The sequence below is a fragment of the Anas acuta genome, chromosome Z (genome assembly GCF_963932015.1).
Source record: "Anas acuta chromosome Z, bAnaAcu1.1, whole genome shotgun sequence".
Taxonomy (NCBI): domain Eukaryota; kingdom Metazoa; phylum Chordata; class Aves; order Anseriformes; family Anatidae; genus Anas; species Anas acuta.
Window position 1 is genome coordinate 22722443 of NC_089017.1, and position 19788 is coordinate 22742230.

The 19788-nt window shown below is 37.2% G+C and overlaps 1 protein-coding gene across 1 annotated transcript in view; it reads left to right on the forward strand.

Moving 5' to 3' along the window:
• MRPS27 (mitochondrial ribosomal protein S27) overlaps positions 1 to 19788 on the forward strand; it is a 44830-nt gene that overhangs the window by 865 nt on the left and 24177 nt on the right. Inside the window, exons 2-4 of the mRNA XM_068666555.1 lie at positions 1451 to 1528; positions 6797 to 6867; positions 8733 to 8791. Coding sequence (XP_068522656.1) covers positions 1451 to 1528; positions 6797 to 6867; positions 8733 to 8791 — 208 coding nt within the window. The remainder of the gene's footprint in view (positions 1 to 1450; positions 1529 to 6796; positions 6868 to 8732; positions 8792 to 19788) is intronic.

A 19788-nucleotide genomic window follows, 5' to 3' on the forward strand; every position in this document is an offset into this window, starting at 1 on the left:
GACTTCCCTGAGCAGAAATCCTCTGTGCTCCTTCCCGGTCACTAAATGCCCGTGTCTCAGAAATTGTGGGAAATGTTACGGAAATGCCCGCTTTTCCTCCTGGTGTAGTAGCTGCTCAGAAGTGAACCAGCATGGGGAGCACAGATGTGACTTCCAGCTTACCTGGGGGAAGCACTGCCAGACAGCTGCCTGTCTACAGAAAGTAGTGTTTTAGATGTTTGGATGTTAGACTGGCATCCTTAGCTGTGAATGAACATACAAAAACTTATAAAAAAAAAAAAGACAAAAAAAGCAGATCTTTTGTGTGCGTCATTTATCAGCATAATGAAGAGAGTCTTTAAAAGTAATGGGTCTTTTTCTCATTATCTGTTTAATTAAGCTGTGTAAGTAGTCTCGTGGCCTGTCTGTGGAACTGTATGCTGGGTCATTTTGACAAAAATTTACAAAGATGTGAAGAGCTGGGTATCTGCATGTAAATTTATGTCAAGAGAATGATAAAGGATGAAAATTATTAGACACCCAAGGATTTCAAAGTTTCAGTGTAGCAATTAGGCTTTCAGGTAAGGACTTTAAGATAATCACTAAGACTTCTGTGTAAGTTAACGACATTTATTTCTCACATATTTCATGTTTCTTAATATTATTTTCTGCAACTTTCTGCTTCTGCAAGTATTTCTTCATCCTTAAGCAAAGTTTATCCAGATGTTCTTAATTCATCTTCAAGGCCTCATCATCTGTCAGTGATGAGCAAACATAATCCACATTCTTCCAACTGAAACATTTTCTGTTTTGCTTCAGAAGCTAGAAGAGAGTCCAGAGCAGTTTTCAAAAGTACAAGCAGTATCTAGAAAAAAGTTTCATAAACTTTTGAGTGAACTGTGCATATCGCAGGAGCTGTAAGCAAGAGCTGATCAAATGTGGAATGTTTGTATATGAGCATCCAGCATCATTTCCAGTGAGACTGTTATGTAGAGGCAGAAAAAAACCTCAGCCAGGAGCAACAAAAAAAGCCTTTTTTCTGCATGATCTTTCCCTATGTTTACACTTTTCTGCCTACTTTTAACTAAATGCTAGTGTTTGATGAAAAAAGGCCATGTGTACAAAGAAGCTATCCTTTATTGTTGTTTGTTTGTTTTTCCCCACCTCTATGAATTTCTTATTTTCTTAAATACACAGTTCAGTTTTAGGAATATTGGTTGCATGCTGGTAATAACTTTTAAGGGGGAAATTTTCTGTTCTAAAGATGACAAAGTAATAATGGCTTTTTCAGACACAAGGAATCCAAACTGCTTTGGTAGTGCTGCTGACAAATCAGTAAATGTGGCAGAAAAAAGGTGATACCTGATAAATAATTGATATGCTTATTTAGAAGTGTTTAGGCAACCTGGCATACACAGTGATTTATTTATTTATTTATTTATTTATTTATTATTATTATTTTTTGCATTAGGTAGAAGATCTCTTCTTTCTGCAGCCTATGTGGACAGCACAAAATGGGAAAAGAGGCAAAAAGAAGAGCATAATCTGGGTAAGAAAAGTTTATTTCTTCCACTTTGACTAATTATTTGCACCTGAAATCATATTAGACTAGTACATCATCTATAAATACTTAAAAATACGAAAAAGGAGCAAAGTGCTTCTGAAGTTCTGTGTTAAAATCTGTCCAAAATGTTGACTAATTATTTGCACCTGAAATCGTTTTAGGCTAGCTCATCATCTATGAATACTTCAAAATAAGAAAAAGTAAGGAGCAAAATGCTTCTGAAGTTCTGTGCAAACATGTGCTCAGTGTGTTAGAAATACCTTGCATATTCAAAGCTGAAATGCTGAAACAAGTCAGGATTTTCCCATTTAATTAACTTTTAGTTTCTACAGACTGATTTTTTTTCTTTCAAAAAATCCAGAGCTTTTATGAGTGACTTATTTTTGTGTCTGAAAGCTAAGAAGATTCTGTGATTACAACTAATGTTTTAATTGTAATACAGTGCAAAGGATGACCTACTCTGTAAGTATTAGAGCGTTCCTGTTTAAAAATGTTCTTTTTTAAATAATATTTTCTTCAGAATTTAGCAAGAGGGAAAATTACATGTCTTGTTGAAGTTTTGTGTTTTTTAGTTTAAGGGAAAAATTAAACATTTTATTTCAGATGAGTTGCACATCAAACTATATATGTATCGTTCTGAGATCCTGCATGGGAACTTTGTAGCTAAATTCACTGGCTAGATTACATTTCAGATGATATGCCACCATAAAGGATCATAAAGAGACTGTTGTACATCGTAACCCTTTGCTGCCAATAGGACTGCCCATGCTGTATTTTCTGACCTGAAGCCACAGGCTTGAATGCTCTGGGATGCATTTGAACCTGTCATTTCCAGCTAAAAAAATGTTGTTTTTTTTTTTGTTTGTTTTGGCTAACTTCAAGGGCAATAGAGATTCCTTGTACAAGAAAACAGTGTACAAGTTCTTGTACAGTCCATGTTTGGATTTCCCCAGCCCTAGCAAGGCCTTTTGTGATTCTTTGGCAAGCGCAGTTTTTGCTGCTGATCTTGGTTCGAAGTTTCTGCCAATGGTCTTGATCCAAAGCAGATGCCTGTTCTGTGATCTTCCAAGAACTACTTTGCATTTTCATTCTGTGTTCATGGAAAAAGAAAACAAGTTAACACAGTGTCAGCTGTATTAGCATTTGCAAAGAGGAGGCAACATTAGAGACATCTGCTCTGTAGCTGTCAGTTGCATGGTTGTGCATATAATCTTCTGTCTAGCTTCAACCATCAGTTGATGGTTGTAGCTAGAGAGAATTTCTTGTGTTGAGAAGATGCGATTTTGCTTGTGTATTTCAGGCACTGCTTCAGAACTTCTATTTTGCAAAACTATGCTGTGTTACTACACTTCCAGAAAAAAAGTATTTTTGAATTAAACATGAAAAAATTGTTTTAAAGCTAGTTCAGTTTCTCTGCTGCAGTTGTTTGCTGCCTTCTCAGACATAAACTTATTTACTGTGTCCATATAAGGATACATCCTATTCTCTTCTCCATAGTCCCAATTTAGCCTTCCAAGCATGGGTGTGCTAGCAAACTCCAGTACTGAAAAAAGTGTGGGAAATCGCTAGGTTGTATTTTGTGTACAGAAGCATGTTTGTTCAGAGAGGCATTTATGGTCCTTGCCTTAATTTGGGATTTACAAACTACTTGCTGATAGGAAGATAACTGTTTAGAAGGAAATTCTACTCTTATTAAAAATTAGATACCAAGGAAAAGGAGGCATGGCTGGACTTAGATTCTGTAATACATGTATTTCCCTTGGTTTGTCACTAACAAGGGTAGAACTACGTGATAGTAAGTTTCTTGATAAAAAAAATGATAGCAATTACCAAAGTCCAAGGGGCTGGCATAGGAAATGTCTTTGTAAAAAACTCAAGGTATCTGAAGTGCCTCACCCAAAGCACCAGGTGGCACTGCCGCCTTTGCAAGCTTGAGTAATTTCTATTGAAAGAATTCTTTGGTATAAGGTTCTTTCCAGAAGCTGCCAGGGGCGTGGATATACTGAGAAATAATAAGTTTGTACTTGCCTCAGCCTTCATTTATATTTTTCTTTCCTCTTTAAAATAAATCAGGGATGTCTTTATGTAGAAAATGTAAACACATTAGCTCGTGAGTTAAGGTATTAGCTCTGCCCATCTCTCCTAGGGTTGGAAAATTCAGGGTCTCAGTTGTATCAGCTTTCTATGTGCTGCCCCATCACTCGTTTTCAGCCCTGTCCTCGATGGACAACTTCTGAGAACTAAAGGGTAGTTTATATCCTGTGACCTCACATCGTGTTGCTACTTGTTGAATTCCATATGCTATGGATTGGTATATACTAGGAATCAAATAGAAACTATATGGATTTCTTAGATGTAGAAATTTTAGGGCAGTATTTATGAGAAAGTATTTGTACTAGTGACGTCTTTGATAATAACTAGTGAGTACATAGTGTGAAAGCACCTGCAACATGCATCTGTTAGAATGTGCACAGAATTTTGCTTTGGCTGTTAAAATATTTGTTTGGGTTCTACATCAATGTTAGCACTCAATTTTTATTAATGATGTTGCTAGGAGACCAGGGCAGTCACTCCCACATTCTAGTACTTCTGTCAGGAAGTTTTTAACTGAGAACAAGCTTTAATCTTGATCTTTTAATAAGAACTTACAGTAAGCTTGGTTCAGAAAAGTTGTTGAATTGTTTCAAATCATGAATCTGAGAAAAAAATCTGCTCCTAGGCAGTCTTCAAAAAAAAAAAATAAAAGCAAGCTAGAACAGAATTAGTCACTCGTAATTATTCATATCCAGAAACTAGAGCAGAAATCACAATTTGTCTGGAAACAAAGCTAAATTTCCAATTTACTTGATTTGTTTCCTATTCTTTGTTTCGTTAACATTTTTTTTATTGTGACTCATGTACTGGAGCTGATAGGTAAGTGATTGATGTTGGTTTCCATGCTGAAGCTTTGGTGGAGAATTTTGCCTTTGTAGGCAACGTAAAAGGTCAATTGTTAAAATTCTGCAATGGGAAGTCTCCTAAAGTAGGCATTTGTATAAATTGCTAACAGTCTTGAGATCTTGCATTCATGGCATTGTATTCATTTGGTTTTTAATCTCTGTAAGTACTCAGTGTTCCTCAAATGGACTTTTCATGTTCATGAATACTTAGACAAAAGAACTTCCAAGCTCGAGGTTGAATATATCCCATGACGGCTTTAAGTGTCACCTTACTGTTTTCTGAGTGAGATGCGTAACAGAATTTTTTCTGGAGTAAACAGTTAAGTTCCCAACCTGTGCCATTGTCTGTCTCTGATCCATGTTGCTTTGTCATCAAATGTAGCAGATTTGAGTGAACACTTCCCTTCAGCCATCTCAAAGCACAAATGAAGAATGTTGGCTGACAGTAGGCTTAGTAAATTTAGGCAAGAATCTAGCCATTCTTGATTCTTGTCAAGATGACCCAGCTGCAGCATCTGCCCTCTCTTAAATTCTAGCACTATTGGTAATGCCCTCAAGGACTTTACCCATGTGCTGCATCATCATCTTCCTGGGTGCTGGGGAGACAGGTAATACAGAGTGAAATACAAATTCTTTCTGTATGGGTATTCCCACAGAAAATGCTTTACTACTAAAAAAGTTGATCTGCTGTCTCAGTGGCTTTGTGATGTAGCGTGGCATTGGTGGGCCACATAATTTCGGCATCCTATATTGTATTTTGCAGGAGCTGGTACTTGCCTTGGCATTTTTGCCCTTAGTTTCCATTCCCTTTCGTGGTTGCAGAATGCTCACCTTCCCTTAGCTAAAGATAACTGCATGTCAAAGATAGTCTTGGTGTTTCAAATAACACCTTCAAGTGCCTCATAAAGGAAGAGGTTATGCAAACATGAAATACTGGTATGCAACAGACAGCAGCATTATCCAAACTAAGAGTCAAGCAAGACGGACTCTTGCCATTTTATTACAGCAAAAATCTTTGCACATGCTGTAATTTGAGAGAGCATTTTTAAGACCAGAGTAGCATTGAATACTATTTCTGCTGTTAGAAGTGAAGAATATTCTAACTGAACTGTTAAGATTACTGTTAATGTTCACTGGTGATGCAAGAGCACTTTTAAATCACTTGTTCTGTGAACAGAGCATACATGGACTGCATCCCTTGGGGTCACTGTGTGTTACTGGTACAACGCTGCTTCCTGCCATTAATAATTCTGCCAGCATAGAAGGCTTAGTCATTTCTGATGCAGTGCTGTAAGTTGTGTCCACCTCATGTTCCATGGACAGGTATGGGAGTCAGATGACCTTTTTGGAAAATGAATTGTAAAACGAGCCAAGCCATCAGCTCTTGCAGCATGGCCGATGGGACTGATACAGAGGTGACAGAGAGGCAGGTTTAGTAATGATTGGAGCCTTGGGGTGCACTGGAGGAAGGGAGATACTAGTGATGTGACGAGAATATGTTGGATTCTCGTTCCTGGAAAATGAGGGAGAGAAGAAGGAAAGAGTATGGTTGAAGTCTCTAAATAGTGTAAATTGAATGTTACCAGTCCATGTCTCAGGTAAGAATCAAGCAGCTGATGCTGTGCATACAATGAGCAGCTTACTCTTCTTGAGTCATAATTATTTTCCAGGAACAGTACAGAACTTAAACTAGAGATTAAATTCATGTAGTTCTATGTTTGTCTACCTGTTCAAAAAGTCAAAAAGCCTTAAAATTTCTGTATGGTCAAATTAATACTGTTATATGACTGCTTGAGCAGAACACTATAAAGTTAATAAGGCAGTGGCACAGTGCCCAGTTTGGTTAACAGAATTTCTTTCACCTGCTGTTTGTGACAGTAGGGTTTGTCAGTACGGTACTGCTTCTTTCTGTGTCTCTTTGTTTTAACACAAAGGGAAGGACAAACACCAAAGGCACTGACCAGCATACATGAAGCTTGAAAGCAAGTGTCAAGTATCAGGACATCTGTTCAAGGTTTTTAGATGAGACATATTAGCTGTGCTCATTTCATCCCATACGTTATAGTATAGTTTGTTTTTTTTTTCCCAAGGTCTTTTAAATCATCACATTGAGTACCTTTCCACATGTTGTTTTCTGTAAAAGTAATTAATAATAATTGGAAGTATTGTTTTCATGCAACTTCAAAATGAGAACCAAAATAAGGAACCAGAATTTAATTTTATACTATTTAACTATTCCAAGTTACATGACAGCTCTGCAGGTTTTGCAGTAATATCAATTGATTAAACATACTGTTTTTTCTTTTTTCTTCAGCTGAATTAGCCAACTTAATGGACAGAACCTATGAAAGAAAGCTGCCTGTCAGCTCTTTGACAATAGACCGGGTAAGAAAATAAATTCCAGTTGTAAAGTGATGGAGATGACAACAGAATGCTTATGAAATCAAGGAAGCCCAGAGGAGATAAATGATATCACCTCTGTCGGGAGTTGTGGGATCATAAATGTCTTGTTATGCTGTTAAATTGTTGTGTAAAGCTGTTTTATTATTACTTTCTGCTCATTAGTTAGTATCTGGACTGTGGGGTCTTTAAAATAAATTTTTATTCTTAGCAAAATTAGGCCTTGCTTTGATACTTGGGCTATGTATTTCTGTAATATATATTCCCTCCCTTCTTGTGCTTTCTGGCTTTGTTAGTGAGAGCATTAATGTCCTCTGAGACACTTCATAAGAACCCAGACTGCTAAGGGAATGCAGTGCATCAGTACACTGTCTGTCTGCATGCATCTTCCTCCACCTCCAGGCTCCTGTCAAAGTGAGGCAGGGATAGCTACATTTTGCCTCTAGTTTTCTTTCCTCACCTCAGCAGACTGAGGCAGGACAAATGTTGACAGGGTTAAGTGAAACCATTATTCATAACTGTAATTAATAACCAGGTCTGTCATCTGGATGGATGAATTTGGGAAGGCAGAGATGTGAGATGTGCTTTTAAGTTCTCTGTGTATGTGACCATTTGTGCCGAAGAAGCAGAATAAATGTCACTTGGTTTTTAAAAATCAAATTTGAAAATTGTCCCCCAAAAGTTGAGTCACCAACCTGGTACCTCAATAACAACATTAATGCTAATTAGAATCATTAGCACCACTGACTGAAGAGTTACAAAATATTTTGTATGGTTACTGAACATCCTTGATCATTGGCTCTGAGACTGTCTGTGGAGGAAATGCGTGTTCTTCTCCCTTTTATTTCTTAATCAGATTTACTTCTTTCCCTCCTCATGTTTCTGCCTTGGGCCAACCTATTACCTGGAGAAGTAGCATTTCCAGATTTTCAAACAGCCCCGCTTACCAGTACCGGTAGCTCACATAAAATTCTCACTTTCCAAAATGTAAATAAAGCACATGGGCATGCTATTGCCACACTCAGAGATGAGCTCTACACGTACACATACGCAAGGAAAGTTAAGAAACTTGAAAGCTAGCACCAGTCAGCTTAAACTATTATTTTTAGCTCATTCTTAGGATAAAGAAAAGCACTGACTTTGAGAAAATGTTCTTTATATATTCTGAGGTAAAGGTATTATATAGGGTTCCAGCATCTTTATACTTATGTTAAATATACAGGGAAACAGGATTCACTGTTGCCATAAGAGAATGTCTGGTTGAAAACCTTGCTTTTAATTAAATGGTTTATAGCACTGGGAATTTTGTAACATTGCCTGGAGTAGGTGAAGTTTTAAATGGTTGGAAAATTGTGCTTTTTAGTGTGAGGGGATGATTTTTTTTTCTTACTGTTATTAGCATGTATATGTCCCTGTCCTAAAATGCTAGGGAAAAGAGTGATTTTTAGAAAGCAAACAAAGGCATGTTGAGACTTGCTGAAAATAAGAAAAAAAGCAATTGAATGCACATTCAAATTAAGGATATGTTTGAAATAGAAAAAATTGTGCAAGAAGGAGCAAAAGGAGCGGGTATTGTGCTGTATGGATGTGATTCCTAGGTTGTCTCCATGTTTTCAAGGTATATAGTAGTTTTTATAGGTGTGGGGGGAATTGTCTGGGTTCAGAAAAGATTTTACTTTCTGCAGTCCAGAAGAAACCTGACTAGAAATGAGCAAGACTTGAAGTCCTCCATTATTTTTAGTTACTTAAATATGTAAAAAAAATATGTTGCGTTTATCCAGATGGCATTTTCTTCTAATATCCTTTGTGAATGCCCCTTCTGAAGCTTTTATTTCTTATTTTTTGATTAGTTTGTTGACAACATTTCTTCACGAGAGGAAGTGGATCAAGCTGAATATTACCTTTACAAGTAAGCATCTTTACCCTTAACGTGAACTTTGAGAAATACAAGTAAATATCATAAAGTCTTGCCCTTTAAAGTCTCTGACCCTTTCCAGCGTATTGGCTTTGATTTCTCTGTTTCAATGTACATCTTGTTGATGAGTCTTTCAACTCATGGGTAAGGGCCTTTTTGGTAACTTCCCTTTTGTCATGGCTACCCTCCTTCCAGACCTCTGCCATTGACTCCTGTCGAGCATGTTAGTCTGAGATGCTGAACTGCTAATACAACTGCCAGCTGTGATATAAATTAGGGATGCTGAAATCATAAGGAATTACATCTGTTTACAGTGTTTCCTTCTCAATCTTTTTTATCCTTCAAGTGATAATTTAACTAAATTGTCTATAAGCGTATTTGCATGTGTAAGTGTGGGTCTTGGAGAAGCTTGTTTTCTTAGGATGAACAGAACTGTATAGTGGGTTGCCATGGTAATGATCAAGACAGCAAGACTAAACAAAGTATAGCTTTGAAGGGTTTTTTAATATCCCTTTTTCATTTTGTGCCTCTGATTAACTGTGTAGTTCATCTTATTGCACAGGTTGTTAGGGTTTTCTACAACTATTTTTGTGTTGAGTAAAGTATATTGGGTACCTTTTCTGCTGGTTGAATGCTTTCTTTCTTCAGATCAGTGTCTCTAAATTGACTTTGAGAGGGCAGTAAATCTTGCTGATCACTAAAATAAATTAGTTCTTTCATGGATGGTTACATACATGTACATACATCAGTAATTTCATGGATGGTTACGTAAATGTTTGAAAGCTAGATTTCCTGATGGTGATCATAGCTGATACAGTCAAAGTGCATGAGAAGACATTTTTACGAATAATGCCAAGTGGTTATATGTAAATAACAATTATCGTTACTTTAATGAAGAAGTTTACTCTATGGCTGTTATAAGTAAAAGAATAGTTGTAAGAGCAGGACTGCATTACACTTCGAATCTCTAATCATCTGGTACGATTGTGCAATACCCGAACCTCAGAGTTTCAAGATGGAAACAAAAGAATTTGGTTTGCTGTAATATCTTATAATGAAATATATCTGTAATACCTTACAATGAAAAAATACAAAGAGGAGGAAGAATCTCTTAAAGAGTACAGGTTATTGGAGCTTTCATTCCTCCTGACCAAGATTTCATTAGTCCTATCATAAAGAATCCATGTGCAGAAATCAGGTTTTGATTCTGCAAAAAGTCCTGGTGGTAAGAAAACAGGAGAAAGTAAAGGCTGTTTGAGAAAAGCCCTTGGTTTTGTTTTACACGTACACTGTTAGTACCTTCTGCTAACATTCTTGAAGTTCGTAGTGTAATTTGTGCCACACAGACTCCAGTTCTCTCTAATTCAATCAGGCCTTGTAGGGTAGAGGGTGCCAAGGAACCTTTGAATGCCCTGACACCAAGAGAAAAGTGTAGTAGTTTAATTGTGGAGTCTCAAAATGTCACAGACAAAAACAATCAAGATAGTTGAGTGAGCTGTTTACATGTAATGTATCTTTAAGGCTCTTTCTTCCTACTTGAAAACAAGAAGTTGAGACAGTGACAAAAAATTAGAAGCGAGGGAAAGCTTCCATAGTAAAAGGAAGAGAATAGAGTATAAATGTCTAACATATAAACATCTTTCCCAGTCTTCATCTGTGCCTGGTTAGTATACTCTCAGTTTAAAATACAGGGTTTTTGTCCTTAATAATATGTTCTAAAGCATAGGTTTTCCATTCAAAAATAATTACAATTACTTACCACTTCTCTTAAGAAATAATTCTTCTGCAGCTGGTGATTGTGTGGTTATGTGTGCATCAAATATGGCCAGTTGTAATTGATACAGATTTTAGTAATCTGTAAGGAGAGAATGGAAGGGTTCTGACGTGTCACATGGCTTGTCAGACAAGCTTTGGTTGGAATTTTTCTTGTATGTGTCCCTTTAATGCTGCTTGGTTCTGATGTTGTGAAATGTTTAGTCTTTTAGTGATGTTCAAATTGGTTTTCCGGGAGACTTAATTCCCTCATGTTACATGGAACTATTTATTCTCAAAATGCATTAGCATGCAGGTAGTGAGACAGTATAGAGAGGTCTGTAATTCATGTGAAAATGTAAAAATCCCAATTATAACATAAGCTTCCCTTTCAAATGAAAATAAGTGTGCTAGCTTCAGGAAATACGAGATGTGGTTGGTACCCACAAGGTCCCTTCTATTATTCTTTACATTTTGCACTTACGCTAGAGTTCAAATGAAGGACATGTTTAGAAAGATATCTTTTGGCAGCTGGGAGGATGTTTGACACAGAGTCCTGCAAAAGCGGCCACACCATGAGACATAAAGGAGGTGGTAGAGAGGGAGAGTTAAGGGATAAGGGAAGCTTTGTCAAGAAATCTCTTTTTCTGGCTTGTCACTTCCTTAATGAAAAACAGTTCAAAGCACATTTTTTTGTCCTTTATGCAAGGAGAGTAAGCTTTTAAAAAAAGAGAATTGCAGTATCACTGAAAAGCTTTATTGTATCTTCTAAGGCATACAAATCCACTGGGAGCAAATGGCATGTATTTTGCCTGGTAAGTTGACTGTATGTGCATTTGCCCGAACATAAATATGCAGAATGCTCCTAAAGCCCTGTGTTTTTTGCCTTAACTGCCTGTAGAGTGTAAGGGGGAGATTTTGATGTCTCTCCTTAGTGTTGGATGCTTCTGGCAATATGAGGTGAAGGGTAGTCAGTTCCAAGGCCCCTACAAGTTTTGAACATATTTGTGGTATGAAAGGGCAAACTTTGCCTGTGGAAAGAATCAGAGGGAAATAAATGGCATTTCCATGCTTGCTGTATGGGTTTTTCCTGAAGACAGGAGAGCCAGAATTTGTAAGCTTTGTAGGGTAGGGTAGATTTCCCTTGTATGATGTCAGGCAGAGCATAATTTTGAAAAGTAGTATTTTGGAGTATTACAGTAATGTACTTGGGGTCCTGAAATACAATATATGTATTATATTTAGACCTGTTTCTACTTTTCATGCTTTTAAAGCACTGAATCTCTAGCCATACTGTCTCCACAGAGGATCTGGAGCTCTCAAGAATAGCAGTGTGGAAACTGCTATGCAACATTGTGGAGTGTGTCAATAAGATGGTAAAGGCCATTTTGAGGCATGACGTCACCTGCTTTCAGTGCTCCTCTTTTTGTTCTCTTCTAAATACCTCCCCACCCCAACTGTCAGACTTGAAAATCCTTTCATCTCCTAGGATCTCAGCAGAAATACTAATCAGAATGCAGAGCACTTTCAACCTGATCAAAGAGCTGCAGTTCTCCTTACTTTGTCCTGTCTCACTGAGATGTCACTATTTCTCACATCAGGGTGGTTTTCAGATGATAGAAACATTAGCATAATGGAGAGAGGTTTTGTGGTGAGGTAACTCTGCTGATCCTGTGTAAAGGTTTTGTGCCAACAAAGATTTTCAATATGTCTTAAAGCTATTGAGGAAGTTTTATGCTGAGATTCCTTGAGAGTTTTTTAATTGCATTAATTGAGTTTTCTCATCGTAGTGCAGAAAAAAGTATATACAGTCTGTAAAGTGCAAATGTTTATGTGTGGATGTGCTCTCCAAATTCTTGCACAATCTCCCTCGAATTTTTCATTGCTGTTTATTGACAGATGCTTGTAGGAAATTGAGTTATTTCTGCAGATTTCAGTGCTTATGGTTTGGGAATAGTACTTGATTATAATCATGACATGGTACAATATCAAACTATTGGAAGTTCTTCTTAGTTATGCCATTATATCTTTCATGGTAGCAAGTTACATTTTTGAAGTCTGATTTCAGACCATAGCAGTCTCCATATATATATGAAATATGCTTATTCCTTGCAATGCCAGTGTATCAATAGTTAGTCCCACATTACATGCAAAATAATTGTTACCAGCATGTCTGTTTTTCAGGTGAAAAAGTTGCAATATTTAATACTTTATCAAGTGATTTGACATTGCCTGAAAATGTTCAGTTGCTCTCAAGTATTGCTTATAATAAGTGATCACAATGCACCAAAAAAAGATTGTCTCTTGGAATGCCCTGTGCATGGCATTCATTCACAGTAATGTGATACCCAGTTTTTGTATTTTCATCTGCAGAATGTAGTAAGTACAGTTAACCTGGTCCAGCACAAATAGAAAAAGGAGAAGAGATACAGACACAATCATACAAGATACTTAATTCTTCATTTGAGTTGTTTTCTCTGTGATAAAGCTGTAGATGACATAGACTTAGCTTTAGCTCCCTCCCCAGAAATATGAGCACTGAAAAGAAAAAAAAAAGATATAAAAATAAACGAGTCAGAAATATCTGACTATTATTCAAGTCATGCACCAGTTATGTTTTGAAATTGTATCGAGAAGTGATGGAAATGTCTGAGGGAAAAATATTCTTCATAGCCAGAATGGTATGTTTTACCAGTCTGGATGCCTGCCTCGGCTGAACAATCCAAAATAACTTCATTTGCAAAAGGCTTGAGCTGCTCTTTGGCAGCCTGGGAGATAACAAGGAAGGGAAGCAGCAGTCAAGTTTACCTAAGTAGAATATTCCAGTGATTCGCAGTAAGTGACTGACAGAAATACCAGTTTTTAATGCAGTTGCATATGGTGCCCAGTGTGACGCTGCTTCATGGGAAGAACTGTTGGTCATTGTCCAGGCAAGTGCTGTCAGATGTAAGGGTTATAGTTTTACAGACTGCACAGCTCTTCTGGCCCCAGCATTCATTCACTTCTTCACAGAGGGAAAAAATGTGCTTACTCTGCTTCCCATCCTTCACAGTTTGTACATTGTCTGTCCATAGTTTGTCACAGTCTGAGCTGTAGCTATAGCAGTCTTTGGAGAAAATAACTAACAGCTACGCTTGAGAACCCACAGCCAAATTTCAGCAAGCCTAGTCCTGTAGCCATATCTTATTCAAGCAGGTGTACTCAGTCACTGAAACCATACTTTAAATTGTGGGAGAGCTGTGAAATAAAGATGTAACATTAAAAAGCATTCAGAAGGATCTCTCCCTGCAACACAGATCTTTTGTCATCTGCTTTTTGTAGTTCATGTGTCCTGTTGTAACATCTTTCCTTTAAGCTTGGCAGCAACCAGACAGTAATTTTCAAGGCACTGCATATAAGCAGAGAAAAAGTCAGAAGACTTGCATTCAATTTTTTGTTGTTGTTGTTGTTTTGTTTTGTTTTGTTTAATATTGCCAGCTCTAAAGGGACAAGCATTTGGATTTTTAAAACCCTTCATATTTAAAACAAGGGGGAAGAAAGTTTCTTCTACAAACAATATATAAATATACTAACCTTAGGTTAAAAAAGAAAAAAAAAAGGGTATTTCTGGAGTAAATAGGATGATAAAGCTGGTCAGATTCTGAAATGAAGAGAACTGACTGAGTCCACATCCTATGTAGATGCATTTTTCATTTACTATTGGGAGAAAGGATTTCATTACCTTTCCTATAAGAAAAGAATATTAACAGAATTGGCATATATTTCAGCAAGTGTCTTTCTTGCCAACAGCTCAAAGCATTCCTTATAGTAGATAGCACTAGAAATAGACTGAAGTCTAGTGAGTGGGTAAGTATTTAGATCTTGACTGAATGTTGTACTTGTTACACATTGAAGGAGAAAAGGCGGTTTTGTCTCATGGTTTGATTTATACACACCATAAAGCTAATATTTGCTGTATTGAGTGGCATTCTGAAGGTTGTTTCATAAGTTTCTGCACCAGCAAAAACTCTGTCTGGAGACAAATTGTGCATTGTATTTTAGAAATATTGAAAGTCTAGACAGAGGTTACATTGCATCCAAAAATGTAAAGAGTGAGCAGTTCATCTGAATACAAATGAGCAGGACAGAGTAAAGCCTTTTGTAAGCTTTAGAATCTAAAACACAAACACATGCAGAGATTTATTCATTTGCTAGCTTTGATGACTAATAATTGTAAAGATACACTTGAGAATTAACCCCATCCAGCTTCCACTGAAAGGAGCTTCAGGTTCCATTACGGCTCCTGAATAGTATTGGCAGCTAGTGCCAGAGGGCAGCTCCAAAACTATGTAAACAGAAGAAAAAAACATATGAAGTTACTGTTTCTGTTGAATTCTGTCTGTTACAAATTTTCTAAGTAGAACTAACCAGTACCTCAATCTTTTCCGGTGAGGTGATGTTGAAGATTGCAATTACTTTGACAAAACCTGAATTTTTATTAGGTTTACAACTATACTCATAGCTACCATGATCCCTCCTTTAGGAACTGCAAATTTGGTGGTTCTAGTATCCATCAACCTGCATCATTCCTTTGTAGTGCGAATATTTATTCCATTTTGAATCAAAATTAATACAGCAGAAAAAATAATAATGAACTACATCATTAAGGAATAATGTAATGATATTGACATGCTGTAGACCATAGTTGTTTTACTACAGACAAGTTGATTTGAATTAGAATTATTTGATCTCTTAATTCAAATAAAAGACTAATAACGTTTTATGTTTATAATTGTATTTATCTTTCTATCTTATTGTTGCTTTCTGATAATTTTTGATTTTTTTTTAAATTATTATGCTTTTTTTTTTTAATCAGCTCAGTAGCACTGTATTGTGGTCTAAGCAAAAGCAAGGGTAGACATTTAAATGAAAAATGAATCCCATTGTAACTTTATCTGTCATTTTAGCTTTATCTGTCTTCACGTGTAATGTATAAAATACTGAAATAGGTTAAGAAAGGTAAAGCATGTATCCTTGGGAAAATACATTGTTTTGTGCCCCTGCAAACAGTGTGTACTCAAAATGCTAAACAGTATGAACGTCACAAGTTCAAAACACAGAAATGAGTAAGTCAAAAGTCTTCTTACAAATTATGTATGGCATTTCTTGGGGATGTCAGTGGTAGTGAGTACTTTACTGTATTTACTAATAAAGAGTGAAGGCAATTTTTGAGATAAGCTATGGTGTTAATGTGTTGCCATCGATGATGATTTTGTATGGGGTGAATCAGGTTTAGGTGAAATGTATAAGCAACTGTGAATGAGCTTCTCATAAGATGAGAACAAGTATTTGGTTGAAAATGGGTTTTTAAAACAGGAGTATTTTCTTTTGGTAAATTTTATTCTGGAGAAATTAGGTTAGGAGCTGGAGCTGAAAGCTTCATACAAAGTAGTGTTGGCTCTGTAGTGTCCTGATGTTGGCATAAGAGTTGTGTAGGTTACCACAGCTGTTAATTTCAAAATTTCACTTACCTGGGTTTGCTCATGATTTTCTGTTTTAATTGCTTTTCTCTTATTTGTAACAGGAAGTAGTGCTTGTAAAAGGATGGGACTGGAGATACATTAGGTGTATGAAATGTTTCATACATGAAATGTTTCATGTATGAAATGAAACATTCAGGTCATACTGCGGTGTAGATTAGCTTGGAAAGGGGTTTATTTCTGTATGTCTGTCTGCTTTTTCTTCTCTTTACAAAGTTTGAAGAAAAGTTATCCAGGAGACTAACATCATGAGTCCTGATAAGACCAGTACATGCAATTTCATGATACTGTTGATTTCATACTGTGAAAACGGCACCAGCTGGAAGCAAAGCTGGAACCAGAACACCTTTCTGGTAATCAACTGCATGAGAATTCCTCCTCTGCATCATATTTTCTTCAGAATGTTGTCAGTGCTCCTGAATGATGGCAAGTCATGTGCTGGTGTTGTAATGTAAACTGATGGAGAGAAGGACAAAGGCACTAGAACCTTTTTTTTCATATGCCACAGATGAAATACAAGGTCCATATACACTTCTCAGTGAAAGCTTACTTTTTCACAGCAATACAAGGAAAAATCCATGTGATCCTAATTTTTAACAAATCATTGTATACAAGCTTGTTAGGTTCCACCCGGCATGTAAGATGAACACACTCTGATCAAGCAAATAGAAAAGGTTTACACCATCTTACTTGGATTTCTAACAATTAAGAAGAATGTTCTCCACTTTGCTGGCAACAGTGAAGACAGTTGGTTTGGTAAAACAGTCCAATGGGATCTGTTATGTTGTGCTCTGAGAACTTCTGTGGTTTTGATATATGTTGTTGCATAGTATAAATTAACAGATAGCAGATGTGATGCAGATTCTGGCAGGTGAAAGCTTTTGGAAGTTGAAAGAACATTATGGGGACCTTGATAAAGGATGAAATAATGTGCCACTCATGGCTCTGATCTTCATTTGTTCTGTTAAACAGTTTGTGGACAAAATGGTCATAACAAAATCAAAATTATTTGACAGGGAGAAGAGAGATCTACTTCTGCATCTCTCTTTAGCAATTGGAAGTGTTAATTTTCAAATAGCTAGCTGTTTTTAGTTACACAAATGGATGTTTGTGCTTCCGTAGGTCTGTAGATGTTTGGTGAACAATCAGCTACTAAACCATTAAAAAAATTACCTGATTATATTCACTGGGTTGTAGGTTTATTTCTGGCCACAGTAATAAAGGAATTTGAAAAGCTAACAATGTTGCTTGATTCTGATGATTCATTTGTACTATATTCTTTTATTTTATTCAGAATGTCCAAAAACATTAGAATGCAGGGGAAAAAATATAAACAGGTACATTTATCCAGTTTCATAGATGCTTATTTCTGCAGCATGTACCTGTGAAAAAGTGTTCCAATTCCTAAGAGGAGAAGCTTGTATTACAAACAGACCCACAAAACAATGCTTTGCTGCAATTGAATAGAGGTACTGATAAGCAAAGGTCATAGCTTAACATTTTCCTTGGGTGGTTTCTGAGGTTGTTACTCTCTCTCTCTCTCCCTTTCCCAGAAATGAGAAAATAAGATGTAAGTTTCTGAAGGTAAGATGCCTAGTAGACATGTGAAAAACCTGAATTCAGTGTCTTTTTTTATTTTTTTGTTAGTGCTACTTTAATAGTGAGCTATTTTTAAAGCTGCATGCTCCAGATAACGTATCTATACTGTCTGCTGGAATGAGGCCAGCTGCATTTTCAGTGCTTCTCTGTACCAGGCACTCCTGTCACTCTGTGCAGCTACCTTTAATTTTCCTTCTGGCAGAGTTCTGGTTACCCCTTTTTCCATCTCTGTCCTTTAGTTTGTAAATCTTCAGTTTGCAGACAGAATGATCTTTTCCTTACTCCTCTTTTTAGGGTGGTGGTGGGGAATAATGATGCTTAGAAACACCACCTATCACCTCATGATACCTCCTAATTGCTTAAGCCCCATGTCCCCAGCCTTTCCAGCTGCTGCACCATCTTCTCTTTCCTATGCTAGCTCAGAAGCCTGAGGGACTGGTAAATGTGGGGTTGTTTGCTTCAGGAATAGCTCCACGGTTGCTCTTAATCTCAGCATTTGTTTTCCATCTTCATCACTGTGACAAGTCTTGCGGGACACTGGGATGGCACATCCTTGAAATGTGACAGAGTTGTAGTCCTTACCTCCCAGCTTTAGCCTTGTTCATGATCTGTGTGTGTGTGTGGTGTGCCAGCTACCCAGCTGACTGAGGCAGATCCCTTTTAACTGAGGGAACAATGTGCTGTCTCTTCGGACCAAGTAAGGATTTGGCCCAGAATGTAGTTCAATGAATGTTTAAGCAGCCAACAATGAATGCTTTCTTTGGTTTGCCTTTAAAATTGGAAAAGGGCATACAAGAGGGCAGCTGGTACAACCTTCTGTTTTCTCAGCTGTAAATGCAGAAACAATAAACACACTCCTTGTTGTTTCTCTTGCTGAGAAGTGAACAGGGATTTTTGATTTTTTTTTTTTCCTCTCCACTGTACAGCTTGTCAAGCTGAAAGTGCACATATTTTGGCAACTGGCTTTGCAAACAAATTTACACCTTTTTGAGTAATAACTTTTTCCAAGCATTGGTGTGTGAATGTAAAACTGGCTCTAATCTCTGGTCAGCTTTTTGATCAATCTCTTTAAATGTCATTTACTTAATTTTGATCTCACCTCTTTCACTGCTGTTTTCATTTAACAAAGGAGAAGAGTGCCCCTTTCTGCAGTCTAATCAGCTACTTCCTACTTATTTCCATTAGGGAATGAACAGAGCGGGGCTGAATCAAACCAGAAGCAAAATAGATGATCCCTGGCAGTAGACAGCTGGGAGTAAAATGGACATCCACCATTGCCTGTACTGTCTGTGCCAGACTGGCTGCTGGTGCTTCTGAGGGAGTGGACAAAGTACAGCAATTACTGTGAGGGTATGACAGAAAAGCCTTTGCAGCAAGAGTGGTAAACACAGCTTTCTCTGCAAAGGGGTTCCTTTCTTTGTCTTCCATTGAATTACTATCGTGCAATGATCAACCCTTTTCACAGATTTCCCTGGTTAAATTGTGAAGCAGCAACTGCATCTCATGTGAAGTACTGTTGGTCTCTTTTGAAAGTCATGATTCTCTGGAGGAATAAAAATAATTTAAAGAAAGGAGTGGAACACATCAGGTACATAACTGCACACAGTTGTAGTGTTTTTCCTTGTTTTCTGTCTTCTCTGTTCTCATGTGCATCTGGTAACATGACGTACATACATAAGCCTCCTATAGTGTGAGTGCTGGAGAGAAGTGAATGCTTGTAAACGTCAGTTCAGAGCCTGAAAACAAGATCTGAGTAGGCTACTACAACATTGGCAGGGTGTATGTGGGTTTGCATCAGGTACTTTGCTCATCACAAAGTACATCACATTTTGTACATCAGCAATGCCAGTACTGTGTTTTGTTTGTAACCATCAGTCTTGGCTGTGTTCCTATTCCAAAAGGGAAGGCACTACAAAATACCCCTTTGTATTTTGGAGTCCTTTCCCAGTTTTGAGTCTCACAGCCTCATGTAAGGTGCATCTTTTACCTACCCACACAAGGGAACATTTATCCTACTGTACATGTTGTATTTGAAGTGAGGAACCTACTATTTCTCTTTAAGTAATAGATCTGACAGTACAGTATTTTTCTGAAAAGAGCTATCTGAAGCAATCACAAAGG